General features: G+C 39.8%; 1 protein-coding gene across 6 annotated transcripts in view; it reads left to right on the forward strand.

Moving 5' to 3' along the window:
- The window catches only part of GRIK2 (glutamate ionotropic receptor kainate type subunit 2), a 587,451-nt gene that overhangs the window by 2,754 nt on the left and 562,300 nt on the right, over nt 1-22,397 (forward strand). For 5 of the 6 annotated variants that reach the window (XM_054699057.1, XM_054699052.1, XM_054699054.1 and 2 more), the window contains exon 2: nt 2,492-2,899. In XM_054699057.1, coding sequence (XP_054555032.1) covers nt 2,785-2,899 — 115 coding nt within the window. In that variant the 5' untranslated portion in view covers nt 2,492-2,784. Of the gene's footprint in view, nt 1-2,454; nt 2,900-22,397 lie in introns of those variants that run through there. The other variant, XM_054699053.1, reaches the window with a different exon arrangement.

A 22,397-nucleotide genomic window follows, 5' to 3' on the forward strand; every position in this document is an offset into this window, starting at 1 on the left:
TTGGGGATGCCAAACAATCTCAGCAAGTCACAATGAAATATACACACTGTAGAGTTGACAAAATAGTCCTCTTGACAATATGAACAATGCAATAATCCAAATTCCCATACTCTGTGTAGTAAAAATATTCACATTGTCACTTCAAATGGCATCACATTACTCATTCAATGTACTACTTTTAATGTACTACTCCAGAATGAATCAGGGCCTGGGGGCGCTGTCCGCGGTCCTGAAGAAAGGTTGACTCCTGTCTTACAGAAGTTCAATGGTACAGGTGGAGTTGCTGTCTATGGTGTTAAAGACTTTCAGATCAGTTGATGGATGTAAATGAACCTAATTTAGCATATGTGCAAAACTGGTTCTTTAGGGACCAATTAATAGTAAGAACAATGTATGACAGATTTTTAACTATTTAATTTACTGAGAAATTCCTGATCTGAAATTTGAATCTGGAAGCATGATCTTTCAGTTTTTGAACTAAATATACAATAAATAATCCCACAAAAATGAACTTAGAATTCTGGTTTTAAGCAACTGTACAACTGGAATATCAGTTACAACTGGAATGTCAAAAGCCACTATGTAAACAGAATACATGAATAAGGAATGATGCTACATTTTGTTTTTGCAGGTTCCATTAAATGCTAACTACACTGCGAAATTGCGGTATTTTGATTAATCATAACAGAATATGCTATTTTCAGGGAGTACTTATCAATTATATTGATGGAAAAAAACCCTAAGAATATTTATTGTTGCCCTGGCAGTCACTTTTGCCTCCGCAAAAACAAGAAAAAAATAAACAGAATGCTATAAATGAGACAGCAAAATACGAGACAGAGCATGTTGGGTTCTACATGTCTTACAAGAGATATTTTAAACATGGACTGAAGGAGTCGCTAGATACCCTTGATTTTAGCACAAGGTGTTCCTTTTAAAGTGCTCAAATAGTCAAATTATTTGATTGAATTGCCCACTACACTGCAGAGCTAGCCATTCATGATACTTATTTTTGACACTGCAGTTATGACTCCATCTTAAAAAAATGCTCTCTTAATGTCTTTGTAAAATGTAAAAGGTAGGTTTATTTTCAAATCAGCATTTTAATATCTTAATTAAAAATATGTTGAAAAAATCATTATGGTGGAATGAAAACATTACAGTATTTTCTTGTTATTTGGAGGAAATAGTAGTCATACTCCCCCTTATTAGAAAGATATTCTTCAAGTAAGGTATCATATTATATTTTTATAAGTTTTAGCCTATGTTCTGTTAGTTGATAATGAAAAAAAGAGATTAAAGATATACAGGTCCAGTGCTTCACTTTGCGTGTTGCTTGATCACTTAGAAGTATTAACACTTAGAAGTATTAATATGTAGCAATATGTTTATTACTATCCATTTGATTTACTTGCTGGGTGTAAAACATTAGGATTAGATATTCTTATCTATATGCTTGGAGGACTACATATTACCAACAATAAATGCATTTTATTTTAAAAGAAAAATATATTTATGAATTTTCTTTCTTGGATAAACTGACAATTGTAAAAGCCAAGGCCGTCACTACTGGAGATGTAAAATATTTTGACCAGAAAATTAGAAAAATAATAAGACATCTTAAGACAAAACTGTGACTCTCACTGTTGCTGAATCTGCAATCCCATATTCTGCCTTTCAAAGAAAAACATTCATAAGCCAAACTGAGAAGAAATTTGGGCATAAATTACTGAAGCCTCTGGAATTTGCTGCATTAATTCAAACATAACTTTCCCCATATATGCTCAGTTATTTTAGATGAGCTAAAAACGGATAGGAAAATATGACTCCTTTATTTTACTTAAACATGTTTACTACTAAAAGGCCATTTGAAGAAATCCATTTCTACTCCTGGGTAGTAATCAAGGAATGTCCCGCTCAAGTTTTTAAAAACTATCTTCACCTTTACAATTGTACACCAATCTATGATCTTTCTTGGGCAACATGCTAAAAGTATAAATAAGACCTTCTTTCAACCTAAACTGATGTTACATTTGTAATAAATTCCTCTGTCTTACTCCCCTCCTCCTTTTTTTTAATAACTCCTTGGCAAAGTGACTTTCACTAAGCCAGTCATTTATTAAAATTCCTCAGTTAATTGTAAGAAGTTTCTTTGCATACACCACTCCTAGCAAAGACTCTGATTGAAAATAAAAGCACTTTTCTCCACGCAAATAAACCTGTTTTCTGTCTTGCAATCAAGGCAGGCGATCAGATCGGTTGCATAATAGATATTGGGAAGCTCACTGGCAGGGAGCCTTAAGAGGCAAGCAGCTATCTCAATTTTTCTCACTTAATCTTGGCTTCACGTCAGAAGCTGTGCAGCAGTGCAGTAGAATAGGGCCTGACAAAACCTTTGCGAGCAAAGCGCCTTTTGTGCTGGGACTGTGGCTCCTAGGCGGTTTCCAAGGCTGAATTTCCTATTGATTTCCCTGCTCCTTTGCTTCCCCAGGCTCGCGCGGCCGGACATTGTGGGTTTGCGTGCTGGATTTCTCCCGGATGCTCCCCGGCTAACATGGATGTCCCACCATCCCTTGCAGTGGAAGGTTGCTCCTTGGCGCAGTGAGTGAAGAACATGCAGCGATTGCTAATGGGTTTGGGAAGCAGAGACTCCTTCCTCTCTGTGAGAACCATGCCGTGATCGTGTCTGCGGCCACCACTCCACGCATCTTCTTTCCTACCCGAACCGGGAGCCTAACGCTAGATCGGGGAAGTGGGTGACGCGCGTGTGGACGCAGAAACACCATGAAGATTATTTTCCCGATTCTAAGTAATCCAGTCTTCAGGCACACCATTAAATTCCTGCTCTGCTTACTGTGGATTGGATATTCTCAAGGAACCACACATGTGCTAAGATTTGGTAAGGTTCCCCATCTGTCTCCATTGCCTGGATCCGGCTCCGAGGCAGCCGGATGTAAACAGGCGGGTTTGCTCTGCCAGGAGGGTGGGCTCGATGTTTTCCGACCTGTTCAGGGCTCTATCGCCTCCTGGGGTTTTAAAGAACACTCTGTGCTTTTCCTTTTTTCCTTAAAAATTTTTTTTTCTAGCTTCGGAAAAATGAAATGAGTTCCAGTGTGTGGTAGTGGTCGCTGCATTACCTCCCCACAGTTGCCTGCCACAGAGATGTGATGACGCTGGGGGCTCGGCCGGCCGCCGCGCCCGCCTGTCTCCCCGGGAGGCTTCCGAGCTTGGCTGGCTGCACGGTCCTCACAAACGTGCGCGCCGGGGCTACACGCCTCTCACCTTGCTGAGTCGATGAGTTAATAACTGCTAACTCTTTGGTGAGTTGGCGTTGGTCCGCTTTCGCCCGGAACCCAGTCGGGTCCTCACGCACAAGTGAAAGGCGCTAATCTTTTGATTTCTTAGTCTTTTGGGTTAATTTCACCGCTTTTGCAATCCCTGGGACGCGGAGCTTTTAAAAATATTGTTATAAGGTTGAAGGCTCTACTTAGAAAGACTGTTGCTTATCTGGGGTGAAGTAGCGTCACAGGAAAGGGCTTTTTGTTTGTTTTTAACTTGTGAGCCCTTCTCTCTCTGTGTTCTCACTGCTTGCTCGTCCTGGACTAATAGCTCAGCTCGCTCGTCCTGGGGTAATAGATGATTAACAGTGGTGATTGGGGCTGCGAGTAGCTGTGCGTGGGATCTGAATCTACATCCTGATTTCACTGTGTCATGATTAAGAGCCAAGTTTGCAGTGATGGGTTAGGGAAATCTATTGCTTTCCTTAGGAATCTAGGATTCCTTAGAAAATTTAAACGTGGGACCTCAGTGGGAACAGTGCTGAATATTTGGTTGGAGGAAATGAAACGTGGACTACTCATGGGCTACTCTCATCCCCTCCTGATGGCCACTGGAGTTTTAATAAGAGGGGAGCTAGTAAGGGAAAGTTTCTCAAAGTAGATGGAGGGAGAGAAGAAAACCAAGGGGATAAACACTCCCACTGTGGGTACCTCTTTTGAAAGTTCAAGTGTATTTAGACCAATCCAGGAAAGCCTATACTCCTGATTATTCCTTGAGATAAAAGCATGCAGTAACTCATTCAGTCAAAATTTAAATCGAAGAGTGATTTGATGCAGCTTCTATTATGTCAATAGCATCTTCTCTCTTTCCCTTTTCCCATGTGCTTTTTTTCTATAATGATAGAATTTGTCTTATCTCTCAGGCTTTGGGGAACCAGGGTAAGAGGTACTTTTCAAGTATCAAAAAATAGGAACCCTACCTACCCCTGAACATAGTCATCTGGTATCCAGGAGGCTGGTAATGACCAAAAAAAAAAAAAAAAAAAAGACAATGTTATAAGTGGATTCCCATTCCTACTGTAGTTTTTTCCTTTTTTTCATGTCTTTAGATGATACTTAAGCATGTTGCTTTTAGCAACAAGCATCCAAAGGAATGCTTGTTTCTTTGGGCTAGATTAAACAGGTCCCGGTATTACTGGAAATGTAGTGTGTTCAGCTCTTCTGTTCAAGCATGGTAAGTGCTACAATATGGTAGTTTTGCCCAATGTTTTGAGTAGTACAACCTGCTTATTTGAAATACTAGTTATTTTTTGAAGTGTGTTTGTGAATGAGCGTGCCTTAGTGTGTTTGCAGACTGGGTGGGAAAATAAGAAGTCTTGGAGTTGGAATCTGATACCAATACTCTACAGATTTAATTATTACTGCTCTGATCTTGCAGTACAATATTTGCTGAATCATTAGATTGTTACATTCGCTGATCATTTCATATCTTCATATTAAAAATCTTGGCGACCGTAGCAGAGTGTGTAGCAGCTTTCCAAAAGAGCTGACACATACACAAAAATACATTTTCTTAGACCAATGCTTACTAAGAATGTCCTTAAGAAATAGGGGAGTATCAAAGACCTTCTCACCAGTGCCTTGATAACCTAAACCAACAGCCTAGTTTCTGGAAAACCTGTTATTTTTTTCCATTAACTTTAAACATTTTCCACGTGGAGATCCATTTTCTCTGATTTCTTCTGAATTGTGGGGAAGGACTGTGTACATTGTAATCATTGGAGCATTTCTCTGTTGGGGCTATTTTGATGCAGTGGTGGGAGTTTTATTTTCTTCTGGGGAAAAGATGTTTTGAGTGGAGTGGATGGTTGGTTGAGCGCCTATAGGCCATATTGGAGAAAGGTTATTTTCAACTTTGGCTCGAAAGGAGCACTGGAGCCTCATCTCTGGCCCGAGCCTGGGAAGGGAAAAGATTGGAGTTGCTGCTGGAGCAGATGCCCCTGGGCAGCAGGTCGCCGGGTGCGGGCGAGACCTGCTGCCTCTGCTGGGGAGGTGGCATCCAGCATCTTCTCCCTCTTCCCCCACGGACTCGGCGTGGTGACAAGTAGTCAACCGCCTGCGCCTTCGCCTCGGCGCTATGGCAACCGCGGAATCCAGAGGCCACCCCAGCCCCCCTTTACGTTGTTGGTAGAAAACACCCTTCCTATGCTCTCCTTTCCCCTGCTCCCACTAAAACTATGACTCGACCCTGCGTCCTCCTGCTCACAGCCTATGCTTGGGGAGCTGACCCGCTCACGTCTCCCAGGCGTAAGCGCGCTCACGCGCGCTCTCTCTCGCTCGCTCTCTCTCACACACACGCACACACACACACACACACACACACGCACACGCAAGTGCGCTCACAAGATCGCAAGATCCAAGTCCACCACTTTCACCACTTCGATACAGTGACTTCTCTCTGCTGTACAGGAAAACTTCCTGCAGGCGCTCCCAGGAGCGCCTCCCTCCGGGTGCCCCCAACCTCCCTCCTCCCCGCCTGACTCCAGCGGTCTGCACACCCGGCCCTGCTCCACTGTGGCCACTTAGCAAACATCTCCAAGAGAAGGTCTCCCAAGCGCCGACCCCAGGATGCTTTTCCCAAGCATTAAGCCTGCCCGGGGCAGGGGTGGGAGGGTGGGCAGGGTGGGGGGAAGGCGACCTGAGGATCTGCCAAGGGTCAGCTCCTTGCAAGCAGTCGGGCGGGTCGCCTCGCTCTGGGTCTTGACTGTTTACCCTCCTTCGCTCGTGGCTCGGCACAGCGTGACTATTCCTGGGCGACCACCTGGTGGGCACGCTGTCAGGAGACTAGGTGACTCTTGGGTAAGTTAGGCAGCTCTTCCTCTCCAGGTCAGGTCAGAGATCTCACGCCTGCAATCAGGCGCCTGCTACGGCCCCAGCCCGGCCTCACCAGCGCACTCCGACTGCTGGGCGCCGCGCGTCCCCGCTATGTAAATGAGGCACCTTTGTTTCCCCGCAGCTGCGTCCTCCAGGAGCTTTGGGCTGGAGAGGGTGAAGGCGGGATCTTTCGGTGCGCGGGGCCGTGGCCCCCATTTTTGTCAACTGCCAGCTCAACTTTTGTGGCTCTGCCGCCCTTGATTTTGTTTGTTTGTTACTTTAACCGGTCCTACTCCTCTGGGTGTGCCCCGACCTTGGCTCCCGAGAAAGCATGGAGAGGAGTGGTGGCCGGCTCACTGGGATTTGGCGCAGGGCTGACGGTACCGCCAGAGGTTGGGGAGGTTACACATCTTCTGGGATTGAGTCCTCAAGCCACCACTTGCTTTTCATCTTAGAGGTCGGGTATTTTTCAAAGTCTTTATCTAAATTAGCATTTAGAACGCTAGGGACGAAGACTCGGGCCCCAACTTTCTTCCAAACTCATGGGAAACTTCTCTTAGGTAGTCCTGGCGGAGGAGCTGAGCATGTGGTAGGTCACTTCTGCCCTTTGGATGTTTCCACCTAGTTTTTTCTTAAGTATGCGGGTAGAACGGCGGTGTTAAAAGGCTTCCCAGGCAGAATCTCCCCTGCCCCCCAAGATGATCTTGTACCTTTTTGGCGCGGCCCGTGGCACAGCATATAACCACCTCCCTGGGTACAGGCCAAAGGTGAAGGCATTCAGCTCTGGAACTGCTCAGGTAATAAAGGCCACGTGAGAGGAACAGAAAGAATTCCTATGAAATCCCCCCTATTTCCTGGATATCCCATGTGCTCCCTGATAGAATAATTAGTAGCAGATGTACTACAACATCAAGGACTGTGAGTGAACTGAGCGTGCTTAGAAGCTGCCACTCTACTAATTCTTTGAAAGGGATTTTTCTGCCTTTGGGAGTTGAGGTGGGCGGGTAGGGAGGAGTGGTCTTACATTTGGGAGTGGGAAAACTGGCTGTTGGGAGGTGGGGATGGGGAAGTAATGTCTGCTACTGTCGGAAACAGATCAAGCCCAAACACCTGCTCAGCTGAGCTATGGAAAGCAGGGGAGGGAAAATATTTCCAAGAATCGCCAACACAACAGCCACACTAAAAAAAAAAAAAAAATCTGTTTTTCACATAAGGTCTCACTTATTCCTAAAGCTTCAAAGAATAACTCTGATGTGATCCATCAACAGAGGCACAGTGATTTAAAAAAAAAAAAAAAGACTTTGAAAAATGATCTTTTCGTCCTCTAGAAATAGCACCCCTTCTCCAGCCAGACACATGGAACTCAACACATTTTCTGGCTTTGTGAGGTTGTCTTTCAGAGGTGAACAAGGGTTTATATATCAGTAGACATATTGTCAGACACCTTTTGCTTTTTAGTTTAATTCAAATGATCATTGCAGTGTGTTCATTCCCTGAATTCTCAAATGACACTGTTTCAACATTTACTCAGCACAGGAAAGTTAATGTGAATTGCTCCCACACAAAGGAGGCATATACCATAGACCAAACACTGCATGTATCATTGATTATCAGAACCTTTTTAAGTCTTTTCATTAAATAAAGTGTTGTCTATGATAATTATCACAATCTTTGATTTTCTTTTAATTATCAAAATTTCTGCTAGGGAAAATGTCTTGCTTTTTTTGTGGTGGAAATTCAAGTGAGAGGCATTACCTCATTTTCTCCTTCTGTTCTTAGGATTTTAGTGTTAAGCTCCACTTACATTTATTCCTAGAAACTGTTGATGTCCAGTTTTACACATCAGAGTAGAAAGTAGTTCATTGTTTTTCAACTGTACTATACATTAAAAAATCATTAATCTGCATGCGTAATAATGAGGTTTGCAGGAGATGCCAGGTTTTTCTCAGAGGGTTGGTTTGCTATTTTGAAATTGTTGATTGTTTTTGCATTTGGTTGATGAAGATTTATCTTCTACAGGCTTTCAATTTGTAGTCCAGTTATCAAGGTATTACAACTGCTTCAAATGAATCTAAAACCCTAAATCTTTGCATGAAAGGTAAGGTCAAAAGCCCCTGAAAGTGAGGGAAGTAGGTGTACATCATCATTATTGACTGGTCTAGATTAAACACTGAAGAGGAAGATTTCAATCTGATAACGTCATAGGGCTTCCTGTTTTTCTTTGCTGCTTCTGCTGACAATTTTGTAAGGTAATTAAATTGGCTGATTGAAGTCACAGTGGTCATGGGGCGATAAAGACCATTTGGATTTAATGGAATTTAAAACAACAGAGCACAGAACACAACTCTTACCGAACAAGAATTTTAATGGCCCATTCCGGGTGCTGACTAAATAGAATGCCCTTAACAAGTTTAATGGAAAGGGCAAGGCAGATTAGCACTATATAGTCTTTATGGTTGAAGATTGGGGAATTAAAATTATCCCTTTAAAAAACTCATTAATGCATTATCAAGATTTAATGTAGGTTAAATAAGCTTTCAATAGACCTTCATCATATACTATGAACCTAGATTTAGGACCAAGTTTCAATAAGGAGATATTTTTAAGAGCTGACTAAATAAATGGAATTATATATCTTCTTTCAAAAACAAAAGACATTTAAAATCCTTTGAGGGTATATAGGCTATTGATGATAAGTGTTGATGATGAATTCTTTCTTTTCTTTAACTGAAAAGAATAAATTTGACTTTTAAAATATCATTATTGGTGTTTTTTCTTATAAACAAGCTTGTCTATAATAGAGAAACTGCAGAGATAATAAAGGAATGTCCTTCATCTACAGCTTCAGTACAACCATAGGTATTTGATCTGTTTTATGTTGCATTTTGAATCCTGTCCTTTTTTTCTTACTGAAACTTCTTTCAAGTTACCATATTTTTATGCAGTCAGTTCTTTTCTGCCTCAGAAAAAAAAGGGTGATTCCCTGCTTTTCGTTAGGTTCAGCCAGTCTCCATGGTCAAGCCTCTTAAGAGATTGTTCACACCTCAATGGTGTCTTGTCTTGTGGAATTGTCTACTCAGATTTGTCAATTCCTTTGATTATCCCAGAGTAATCAGAAACCTGTATTTTCATGTAGAAATTCCCCAAATTTTAATTGTACACTATTTTTAAAATTGCTTTCAAAATCCTGTGTTCATCAAACCAAAAGAAGTCAACATGATGGGATGTGGCTCGAAGGTCACCAGTTTCATCCTCCAACCAGTCCCACATGGCACATGTTTTCTAAAGAACACATGCTTTTCTCACTCTTCATTGCTCCCCAAACAAGTAAGGCTTACTTGTTTCTTGTTTCATAACTTTAAGAACAAACATTTCGTATTGTTATGTTTTCAGAGTGATTAGCTAATTGTCTAATCTGAAAAAAAATGATATGAGTCCAAGTTAGAGGAAACACTCAAAAATCTTTCTCAGGACTTTTTAAATACTGTTTTTGTATTTGTTCCTTTTCACTTACAACAGTATTCAAATATAGCCTATATCTTGACTTAACTTTTTCTTTCCTTAGATTACAACTAAAGGTTAAAAAATCAGGTCATTGGATAGCAAGGCTATGTGTGAAGATCTGAAAGTGTCTCTGGGGAGGTTGTGTGTTCAGATGTCCTCCCCACAGATACATGTAGTTCTATCAGTCAGTCTTTATGGCTAAGCATTTGTCCTCTCCCATGGCCTTGTTTTAGGACAAGTATATTCTGGAAGGGAGAGCACATTGTCCCTAGACAGTAAAGTTAGGATGAGTTTATTAGATCAATCGATTCTTTCTGTGACAGAGATGCTTAGATACAAAAGAGAACATTGGGTGCCTAAGGGAGTGCTAAGTGATTAACACTGATATAAAGGGGATGCTGAGAAAAGAAAAAAGTCAAATGGTATTTTCACACAGTTTTTTCTTGATTTATTGGCAGACATCGCAACGCTTTGTAAATTGATCTTTTTGCTTGTTTTAGTCCAAAATTTGGGGTATGTGAGGTTATTTTAAACAAAATAACAATGATAATCTTATATTGACATATTTTCTCTTAATCAAAGGAGTGTTTAAATGCTTTGTACACCTATTAAATCACAAACCACTTTTCTATCATTGAATTAAAGCACATGTATGGAAGGTGTTACCTCTAATTCCCATTTCTTTCTCCAGCTCAGTTTCATTTTGAGTCCTTGACCTATCCCATTGGGAATATTAATCAGCTAAAATGATAAAATAAGCAAAGCTAATTTAAAGAAATGTTCTTCTTTTGTACCATCATGGTTTTATGTTATTTTATTTTATATTTTAAATTCCATCTTTCTTTTTAGTAACTGAAATTTCTGTATTTACTTTATCATAGCTTGTAGTGCTTTCAGATCCCTTCTAACCCTTCTAACCCAGTAGAACTGAAGCAAAAACCCTCTCAAGATGAAGGAAAACTGTAGAATCCTAGAATATCTCAGTCAAAGGGGACTTTAGTAATCAAGTCTTATCTCCATAAGTTTAGAGATGAATTGGCAAGGGCAATTAAATAAATTGCTCTGGTCAAAGCCAGTTAGTGTCAGATTTTAGAGCACAACATGAATATCCTGACTGCTAGTCTAGCGATGATGTTTTTCAGTGAATCATGTTATTTTTCCACTGTGGTCTCGGCTTCTCTATGTTGTGAATAATTTTAAGAAGAGCCTCTAGTTGTGTTAGCTCCTGTAGACATTCCCCTAGTTTGTTCCCTCCACTTTTTCTACCAATAGAACAATATCTCATAGATGATTCCTTTTTTATCATTGTCTTTTTCTATAGTTCTCTCCATTCACCTCTCCCATGTCTGCTAAAGTAGCTCTTTCCCTTTTGTTCAAAGCTTTGATTGTAGCCATTCATTCAACAAATTCTGGTTGAGTGTATGTGGTGCAGCAGGCAGATAGACCTCTTAGACCTGTTTTCTAACTTTAAGGAGTTGGTAGACCAATTTATTTATTTATTTATTTATTTATTTATTTTTATAGAGGCATGTTTTTATTTATTTATTTATTATATTTGTTTGTTTTGTTTATACATGCACTGGGTACAGTCAGAAGCGCGGGAGGGTGAGAGAATTCACCAGAGCCAGAGTGGGGAGCAGAGCAGGCAGAAGGACTGAAGTACACTGCTGAGGGGAGCAGCGGGCGGCAGGAGAGGTCTGCGCGCCATGTGGGACCCTCCTCTGGTGGCCGGGGAGCAGCCGGGGATCGAACCGGCGCCGCAGAGGCCGCGGGCAGCTTCGCAACCCAGCGCTCAACCGCTGCACCACCGGGGAGGCCCTGGTAGACCAATTTAAAGAAAAAAAGGTAAATATTAAAATACCCTCTGATTGGTCAGAATATATGTAATATTTGTTGAAAGATGATTATTGTGGACTCACAATTTATATAGAAGACATGGGACCCTGGCTGGAACCTGTAAAGATTGTTATAGGAAAGGGAAAGGGAAAAATGTATCATCATCAGAAAACTCAGCACAAGAAAAGGAATGAGGCAGAATTTAAGAATGTAACCTTTTGGACAGGGAATGGATTGACACTGTGTGAGAATAGATAATGCCTTCCTTTTTCAGAGCTTTGATATTTAGGTTATAGGGCTTGGATTCCTGTCTGTATCCCCTGGAAAGTCATTGAACGTGAAAGGATGATCTTAACTTGGTCTGCAACGAGCAGTCAATTGGTTTCTCAGTCTGCTGCTTGCATTTTATGAGGAATAAGTGGATCTCCTTTCTCTGTCTTACTGAAATGAAAGCAAAGTACTGATCTTTGTCCTTGATCACTGAAGCCTTTAAGAAGTTCTTGGTCTGGAATCAGAGATATTTCCTATGCAAAATTCTGAAATGAAAAAAGGAGTGTCTTTTAAACACACGGTCATATCAAATGATTAAGCAAGGAAAAATTTCTAGTTAATCTAAAGAAAAATGCTTTGGAGGATAATTTAAAATACCTTCAGCTCCTTTGAGGGTACAGTAAATTGCTTCCAAGGAATTTTCAAGGCTTTTTTTTTTTGTATAATTCAAGAGATTTCCATTACCTAAAACATTTTTATTTATAGATTTAGATATATCATTATATATAATTATATATACTATATAATATAATTTTTTATATCAAAAATGGTAGGTTTGTTCTAAGAAGGGAGAGGGCAGTAAAGGATGCTTGCTAAGACACAAGTGGGCAGAAAGAGCTACCCCTGAAAGGGACAGGTTTGCTAAAAAGAGAGGCCTGCATAGTCACAGGTGAGCAACATTGGGAGCAGCTGCCTCTGCTGCTTTGCAAAGGGAGAAGGTCAGCAAAGAGACACAAGTGGGCAGGAGGACTGATGCCCTGCAAAGGGAGAAAGTTGGCGATAAGGAACACCTGCATAGGCACAGGCAGGCAGAAAGGCTGCTGCCTATCATAGAATTATTTTTAAGAATTAAAAGTTAAATTTAAATTAATTTTAAGTAGACTTGGTTTATTCTTAGTAATATTTTTTTTAATTCTTTTTTTTTTTTTTAAAGATTTATTTATTTATTCATACAAACACTGGGTACAGTCAGAAGCGCAGCGCGGGAGGGTGAGAGAATTCACCAGAGTCAGAGCAGGATGCAGAACAGGCAGAAGGACCGAAGTACACTGCTGAGGGGAGCAGCGGGCGGCAGGAGAGGTCTGCGCGCCATGTGGGACCCTCCTCCAGTGGCCGGGGAGCAGCCGGGGATCGAACCGGCACTGCAGAGGCTGCGGGCAGCTTCGCAACCCCGCGCTCAACCACTGCGCCACCGGGGAAGCCCTATTTTTTTTAATTCTATATGAACTCAGGACCTTTCACCCTGAATTTAGTTGAGTCACAAATTTTACTCTTGATTTTGTCATCTGGGAAAAATAATTTAATCTCACTGGGTCTTGATTTCCATTGAATGGGTATTATTGCTACCTCTCTAATTTTCAAGAACAATATCAGAATTAACAGAAAAATGTTTGGAATACTGAGCTTAGTGGCAGAAAATGAGTCTTGAAATTGAAGGTGTAATTGTTTATTTGCTGTGTATGTATGAAACAACATATTATTTGTTATCACCATGTACATTCCATTCCACTTTTAAACTTCACAAAACATTTAAAATAGTCTGCTTTTCTAAAATATTCTATAACAGTCTTCCTTGGCATGTACTTGAAACTATTATTAACAAGTTAAAAGGGATTTATTGGCTATAATAAACACTCTAATAGAATAAACTTTCTTCTGTGTTGGTAGTTTTATGGTAGAGCAAGTTCACTGTTTCTGTTTTTTTCTTTAAGCATTAAGAGTTTAATTGGTATTTTCAAATATTCATAATATAAGTAGGAAACAAATCACAACTAAAAGTAAAAATAATAAGCAAATAGTTCATGTTAAATTCCATAGTTTAAGATTTTTCAGAGCTGCATAGTTGTAGGGTAAAGAAAATGTCAGGCTTTTCTGCCCTTCTGCCATCAGGATAGATGATGGATCCTTGTCCTGAATGCATGCCTGATGGCGGGCACCTGGAATAGGGTGTGGGCCTAGGTAGATGGGATTCAGCTGAGTTAAGACTGTGCTTTTAAGGGCGGCGTCACGGGGGGACGCCAGCAGCCCCAGCCAGCAGCAGCAGAACCCGAAAGAGAAGCCGAGAAGCAGCAGAACGAACGCTAGAGAGCCCAGATAGAGTGAAGACTTGCTGGGGGCTGGGAGGCCTGCCAGCCTCCCAGCCCCCCAGCCAGCACCCCTACCTGCCATATGCCTGGTGAACCCCAAATAAAAAACCTGCAAAACTACTGAGGACTCTGACTCCTCCTTTACCCGGTCTGCATGGGATCAGAAAACCTGCACTGTGCCCAGTTCTGCCTCTACAATAGTTTTCTAATTTATGTTCATATTACTGAAAAGCTGTGCCTCATTTCAAATATTCATTCATTCTTGATTCATCTGCAGTGATGAACTCTTAGCTAATATTCAAGTTTTGTAGCCACATAGTGACTATATTTGATCTATTTGTGATAATTCAGGAAAGTTCAACACTCATGTTTGCTACAGTTATTTGGGATAGATGTGTGGGACTTTCTATGGTTACATTAGTCTCTTCATCAAAAAGCCATCCTAGGTGTCTTGCTAGAACTTACTTTTTAAGGCACGACAGACTTTGGTTCCATCCCTACACAATTAACCTCACCATTCTTCCCTAAAACCCCTCTAAGTTGCTCTTGGTCCTTTTCTTTAAGATTTAACCTAGTTTGCAGGAATCAGCATAAAGTTTGGTAGAGAGATGAGGACACTTTCCCTTACTTCCCCATTGCCAAGGGTGCCACATTAGAGAATACAAGAGACAATTTGAAATATATACTTAATTTATAATACACTTCTATATTTGGAATATTTTTTTAAGTTTTCAAAACTTCAGAATATGAAATCTTTTAGAAAATTTTTCTCCATGTGGAGGATAATGAGGTTTTTGGACCAGTGATTCGCAGCTATCAGAAATGGAATGAAGGAGAGACAGTCTTAAGATTTTTATGGTAATCTAAAGGAGGAATGGACTAAATGAAAGTTGAATAAAAACTCTCCTGTCTTCAGTATGGTTCTTGTGTTTCCTCTTAGAAGCAGCCTGCCCATGGTGGTAGAGCTGATGGGTAGATCTTCACCTAGCTTAGTTGCCAACTCTAGTGAGTGAAGAACAGAGCAGTATTTTACAGAATCATTTTCTCCTCAGGAAGTCTTCCTGGAGACTGGGGGTGATATTCTAGATTGATTAGAGATTTTAATATATTCAAACCATCATAACCATATGCTAATGATAATTTTAAGATAAATATTGAGTATACTTGCCAAAGTTTACTATTTTTAAAAGTTAACTTTATTGTTGCTCAGAATTTTCTTATGTGTACTCAGCTAATTTTACCAGTATGTATTTAAATACTGTTGATTCTTTTAATATATTTTTTTTTCAGAGGAGATTTAAAAATTGATAGCATAAATGTGTAAGTTCAAATATGTATTTGGTGGTGTTCAGGTGTGTAGAAGACAAGTTATGAAAAATCCTTTTATATGGCATGAACTTCACAGTACATCTCTTATTCATCCGATTCTAGTTGTAGAGGAACTATGCTTTTGACCTTACCACTTGTGTAGAATAAATTTATGTAGATGTAGGATATGAAAAAAGTATTTACAATAGAGAATACAAATTAATAAATTTACAGTTACTTTGGGATATTATTTATTGACTTTAGGTAGGAGCTTCTGATATTAGACTTATTCACAAGTAAATAGTAATTGAAGTGAAATTCTTAAATATTTTTGAATTTGTACATCTTTTATTTTCTAACAAGTAGCCAACTGATAAGCAGTATTTTTAATATAAGGATAAAATCTTAATTAAAATATCAGAGAACCATATTATAAGTACAAAGTGAAGAGAAATGTAACCTTCAAATTTGTTTATTGCTCTTTTATACTATGTACTTTTTTTCATTTATTGTCAGTCATTTACATATCTATATAACTTTGGGGGTACATTTTCACTCCACCGTATTATGCTATGTATATTATAAGAGCATTAAACTTGAATATAAAACTCACTCTAATAAGGAAAACCCATTTTTATTTTTAGAGGCATGTTTATTTATTTATTTGTTTGTTTTTGTTTATACATGCACTGGGCACAGAGCACGGGAGGGTAAGAGAATTCACCAGAGCCAGAGCAGGGAGCAGGGAGCAGGGAGCAGAGCAGGCAGAAGGACCGAAGTACACTGCTGAGGGGAGCAGCGGGTAGCAGGAGAGGTCTGCGTGCCATGCGGGACCGTCCTCTGGTGGCTGGGGAGCAGCCGGGGATCGAACCGGCACCACAGAGGCTGCGGGCAGCTTCGCAAATCAGCGCTCTACCGCTGCGCCATCGGGGAGGCCCGAAAACCCCTTCTTAGTATAGGTAATTTATCTTCCTCCCTTCCTCTCCAACCCAGCCTTATTTTTCCAGAAAGATCAACTTAAAGTTATTTTCTAGAAAATAAAGCAATACTTTATAACTGTAGTTGTAAGGAAGATGCTAAAAACTTAGATTCTCTTGACTTTGATTAGTTTTTAAAAAATTAAATTGTTATTTAATCCACCAAATGTTTATTCAGCATTAATATCTAATATAGTTCTTCAGTTGTTGGATAAATGCCATAATTGAGATGCAAGATGTCATTAAAAATTCAGTAAAAAGAAGATATCCCTAAAATAGAGTTGATTATTTAGAAAATTATTTCATGGAGGTTCCTAATAATATTTTTATAGGTCTTTTTTCTCCCTGAGGGGCTGCAAAATGTATATTTTTCAATTTCATCTTATAGATTCTATTTCAATATTTCAATTCCTTGTTAGAATTAAGAATCACCACACTGACCTTTAATATGGGAAATTCAAAATTTAATATGATATAATTGATCAATATATATTTATGTCTCTAGAGGTGGTTTTTTTTCTAATAGAGTTTATACCTGGTAAAATGTTGCATATTTTTAATATACATATACCTTTAATTTTTACCTCTTTGTACAAGTAACTAGTAATCCAACTCATTGTTTATTTTTTCATTCTTTTGGTTATTTTACAAATGTTTAATTTCTTACTATATGCCATCCACTGCACTGCACACTAAGACATCAAACATTTGAAAAATAGAAAGAACTTGTCCTAGTGTCAAGGTGCTAATATTCTATGGTACATGTAGCCACATAAAAGAAAATTGCTAAACAATGTGACAACTACACATAGTGGTATGTAAATAGGTATTCTAACACAAAGAAAGAATTGGTATATCTACAAAGATAAGCTTTTAAGTCTGTTGTTTGCATCTTTCTCTAAGTCTTATGATTCTTTGAGGTCTTTGCTCAGAAATTCCATTTTTTATATCAGATTAGAATGGCTATTCTGTCAGTGTTCCTTCTCTCCATTGCTCCTAGCAACAGAAGCTTGGTCATCTGTCTCAAATCATAGTGATGCCATTACTGTATTTCTTTTAAATAGAGAGATAAATATAAATATGAATTTTATATATCTATCTATATATATAATTTTTTTTATAGAGGCATGTTATTTATTTATTTATTTATTATTTGTTTGTTTGTTTTGTTTATACATGCACTGGGTACAGTCAGAAGCGCGGGAGGGTGAGAGAATTCACCAGAGCCAGAGCAGGGAGCAGAGCAGGCAGAAGGACCGAAGTACACTGCTGAGGGGAGCAGCGGGCGGCAGGAGAGGTCTGCGCGCCATGTGGGACCCTCCTCTGGTGGCCGGGGAGCAGCCGGGGATCGAACCGGCGCCGCAGAGGCTGCGGGCAGCTTCGCAACCCAGCGCTCAACCACTGCGCCACCCGGGAGGCCCTATATATATATATAATTTAGAGGGCATCTAAATCATTCTAAATGTTCGAGTACTATATTAGAATGTAGCTTTTAGTGACATATCACAGAAATATCCTCCCAACTCCCAGAGGGAAACACCCTCCAAGATGGGTGTTTACTTATCTCTCACATCCAAGCCTCAATCTGGGCGGTGCAGGATGGTATGGTGTGTCTGCAGCCTATGAACTCAGTGCTGTATCCCGCTCTGTTTTCTGGCATCTATACAGAGCTGTGGTCTAAGATGGTTATCTCATGCCCCTTCCCAACAGTAGGATAGATACCTCCTGGGTGTTGCACACACTATTTTACCTCACATCCCATGGCAGCAGCTTAGTCACATGGCTACACCTTGGCTCACAGGAGCCTGGGGATTGTAGCCCTATTACAGGAAAAGGTGTGCCGAGCTGAAAAACTCAGGGTGTATTTCCATACAAGACATTTTTCTGTAACAGTTTTTAACCGTGTCTGACTTTCCATTATATAGATGTTTGTCATTTATTATCAGCCCCTCCATTATAGTCATGAGATTGGATTTTGAAGCTAAGTTTGAACCTGGCTCTACTGTTTTCAATTATATGATTGAGACAGGCTGGTGCATCTTCCTAAGTTTTAGTTCCCTTACTATAAAATAGGAATATAATATTATCATATAACTTATAAAGTACATAAAAGAGATAACACAGATATAGCACTTTGTGAAGTGCCAACTTGCAGTCACCTAACAATGTTAACATAATCAATCAGTTGATCTATCTGATCGTTTAATTTTATCCCATAAAGTATTTGATTTCTGTCATTGGTTCAGGCTCGTTTAGATCAGACGCTTCAAGTTCTTAGGCTATTCTTACCAGGGCTGGATCCCACAGAAGTGCTATGAGGTTCTTCAGCCTATGGGATCCGCCCTCCCCTCTTCCAAGGTCAAGGATGGTTCTCCAGTGCTGGAGACAGGTTGGGGCTGAAGAGGAGCAGCGGCCTCCCTGCCTTCCTCTCTGTGCTTTCTGATTTGCTAAGCAAATTCCAGGTGTTTTACTTGCTAATCACATTATCATCCCCAATGCTTAATTATTTTCTGTAGGGAAATAGAATTGTTTGGGGCTTTCAGGAGATTAAATTGAACTTTAAAATCTACTTCCACATAACAATTAACATTTTGAAATGGGTAATTCCTTAGGGTTTGTTGCTAGGTTGTTTTACCCACTTTTTTCCTTGAAAGAGTGTATGCTAAATTTATTTGTTCCATCTTAAATGCTAAATTTATTTGTTCCATCTATTTAAGATCATATTTTTAAAATGTGGGCTGTTAAGGCTACATAAATCCCTAGTAAAATGATAGAGGAATGTGTGGCTGGAGCCTTTGAGGCAGACTAATGCTATGATTTACTGAGTGGGAAATTGGAAGGTTCTGTAGTTGAGAGGAGCCTATATCATTGAATGGAGGTATCTGTTGGTCTGCTCACAGAGTTGTAGTTTCAATATTAATATAGTAAAAATGCCTGAGGGTGACTTACACATGTAAAAAGTCAAATTTCTAAGTGTCTGATGCACACTGTCCCCATTCTCTAATAGAATCTCTATAAACTCAGCACAAATATTTTCAGTTCCATTGATTTTTAGTCCTTTAGTCCTTTAAAAGAAGATTTTTTCTCCCATCCCCTCCCTGTGGCCTCTTCCTCCACCCTGAAGTATCGTTGGTTCAAAATACTGTATAAGTTTCTGGAGTATTACTTTATACCTCAATAAATGTTTACACCACACCACACCCATCACCCAAAAATCTAGTCACTATTCACTACTTTAAGGTAAGGAAAAATGTCGGGCTTTTCTGCCCTCCTGCCATCAGGATAGATGATGGATCCTTGCAGTCCTGAATGCATGCCTGATGGCGGGCACCTGGAGTAGGGTGTGGGCAGAGGTAGATGGGATTCACCTGGGCTGAGACTGGGCTTTTAAGGGCGACATCATGGGGATGCCAGCAGTAGAAGCTGAGGAGAAGCTGAGAGAGAAGCTGAGAAAGAAGTAGCAGAAGCCCAGAGCAGAAGCAGAGATCACCGGAGAGCCCAGAGAGAGTGAAGACTTGCTGGGGGCTGGGAGGACTGCCAGCCTCCCTGCCCCCCAGCACCTCTGCCTGCTGTGTACCGGGTAAATCCCAATAAAAACCTGCAAAAGCCACTGAGGACTCTTGACTCCTCCTTTACCGGGTCTGCTGGATCATAGAAAACCTGCTCAGTGGTCATTCCTGTCCCTACAACTACTATCCAAATGATCTCCTCTATATATTCCTGCACCCCTCTTTTCCTCCCCACCTTGGTTACCACCCTTTTGTTGTCAACCCCATTTTAATAAAATAGGGATTCTACAGATTCAAATGTTTACACTCTCCTAAAATCCTTCCTCTAGTTACTCTGGTGTGTTCTTAACTTTTTTAGGTAACGTTTAAGTTCAGTACTTTGATAAAAACACAATGGAATTTTTAATCTTAATACTTCACTTCCTCAAAAGGGCTGGCGTGCAGAATTCCCCTTTGAATACTACAACTCCTCAGCTTTTGAGAAGCATTTATAAGTTATGAGAAACAGAACAAATTGCTCATAACCTGCTATCACTAGCAATCTGATTCCAGACTGATACGGAAAGGAATGGACAGTGTGGTTGGAAAAATTAGGATTCTAACACCAGTTTCACCATTTATAGGGTGTATATTCTAAGGAAAGTTACTTGGTCTGTGGATGTCAGTTTTTATTTAAAAAGTAAGGATATGTAATTGTTTCTTGGCTTTTTGGCTGAGATCAAGTGTGGTATCTATTCTTAATCAGTTCAGTAAAAATAAGGATAATAATACTTATGTGATACTTACAGGCATAAATGAAATAAAATCCTTGCACTTAGGAAGCATTCAGAAATGTCCCTTCCCTTTTTGTTATCTGAAAATCTGAGAATGAATGGAAGAGCTGTTGAACAATAGGTTAGCTCTATATTCTACGAGAGTCTGTCTGTCAAATGCAGACTCTATGTGTTTATTGACTACTAGCTTCGACTTCTGTGCAGCTGAGATACAAATTCAGCACTAGACTTTTATCTCCAGATCTGAGAGGAGGAAGGCAGGCACCTGTAATTATAGTGGCAATGATGAGTTGCAGCTGAATTGCACAGTGTCTTAAGGTTTTTCTCTGCTGCTTGGCTTGGATATTGCTATAGCAATGCTGGGAGTAACAAATAGTATTTTAGCAAGCATTTGTCTTTCTGTTATCCATCCTAATATAATCCTAGAATCTCCACAGACAAGCAGGAGTTCCTTTGTCGTTTCTGACAGTAGATAAAAGGCCCATTTTTATAAAGTGATTTGTGTAGAGTTTAGCAGCCCTTTTCTGGACTGGTACTAGATTACATGTGGAGGGGTGGGGAGAAGCTAGTTTTTCCACTTGTTTATAAAATCGTAGCTTAAAATTTCCATGAATTCAAATGCCACTCCACAGAAATGTATGACTCTAAGCTTTCCAAATGTTTCTCTGTAGTTTCTTCATTTCTTTTTGTCACCTTGATTGGTCAAGAAGACGTCTGTTTTTACTTGACTTTCCAATGGGGTGTTATTGGGTTGTTTGGGCCTTTTTGTAAGAGTGAGGGTTGAGCAGGTGAGGGTAGGTAGGAAAGGAGACTCATTCATTCCTCTGCACATCCCCATTGACCTGTTATTCTGCGTGTGCCTCTTTCCTTGAGTTCTCATAACAGAAACATCTATGTTCTCTACATCAATTATTCAATTGCTAATAGCTACTCCAAATAGCATCGATACAATGTTTATGTGATCTCAAAGAAAATAAGCCCCTAAACCCAGATTATTTTCTCATTTTCTCTCATTTATTTAGAGCCCCAGTAACAGGGTCACCCTGACCTGCCAAAGGGATTTAAAATCTTGACTAGAACCTATTGAGTGTGATATTTTTAATATGGTCATGTCTACATGACTCCTCTAGTCTTTCAGAACAGAGATGAGTACCAGCTAGCTGCGCCCAAGATAGGAGAGAAGAAAACCTCTTATATAACTTCCATTATTTTCTTTCTTATCCTTCTTCTGACTCATTCCGTCCCCATGGTAGACAGCTGGCTTTACTCATTTCTTTACTTTGTTCTATCACATCATCTATTCTCTATGTTAGAGGATCTCTTCCCATTCCTTCTGCTTCGTCAAGAAACTTCTGTTTCCTTCCACCCGTAGTTATCCTATTCTCAGTGTGTTTCTTTTCCTCTTTATATCTTATGGCTCTATTAAATAACCAAAAACTCATCTTATACAGGCCTGTTCAAGGAGGCTGGGAGATGACGGAAGGTGTTTGGGCCCTCTGGTAACAGAAGGATAGTTGAGGTCTTGAGATGATTAAATACTGTGCAGCTACAATGGCTTCATTCTATATCCTCTCAGTCAACATGAAAATGTGGTACTTGTGGGTGGATTTACATGGGCAGTGAAGGAGTGTGGTAGGAACTGGGACTGTTTGCATACTTGTATAGTGCTTTGAATTTTATATGCATTTGTATACATGGTATTTCTTTAATCTATATAAAAAACCTAAGAATTTGGTGTTATTAACCTCCTTTCACAGATGAAGAAACAGTCTAAGAAAGGCTAAATAACTTTTTCAAATGTCTCAACTATTCAGACTGGTTTACATTATTGACATTGCATCTTATGATTCTTTCATTTCAGTAAGTTTTAATTGAATTTAAGTGAATTTTGCTACTGTTTGATTAGAATGTGAAGTTCTCCAAGAGTTCTGTTGGAACTAGAGCAGGTGTTACATAGTGAAACAGGGACATCTTCCTTAGT

This window comes from Talpa occidentalis, unplaced genomic scaffold (assembly GCF_014898055.3).
Source record: "Talpa occidentalis isolate TD23 unplaced genomic scaffold, MPIMG_talOcc4v2.1 talOcc4.2, whole genome shotgun sequence".
NCBI lineage: Eukaryota > Metazoa > Chordata > Mammalia > Eulipotyphla > Talpidae > Talpa > Talpa occidentalis.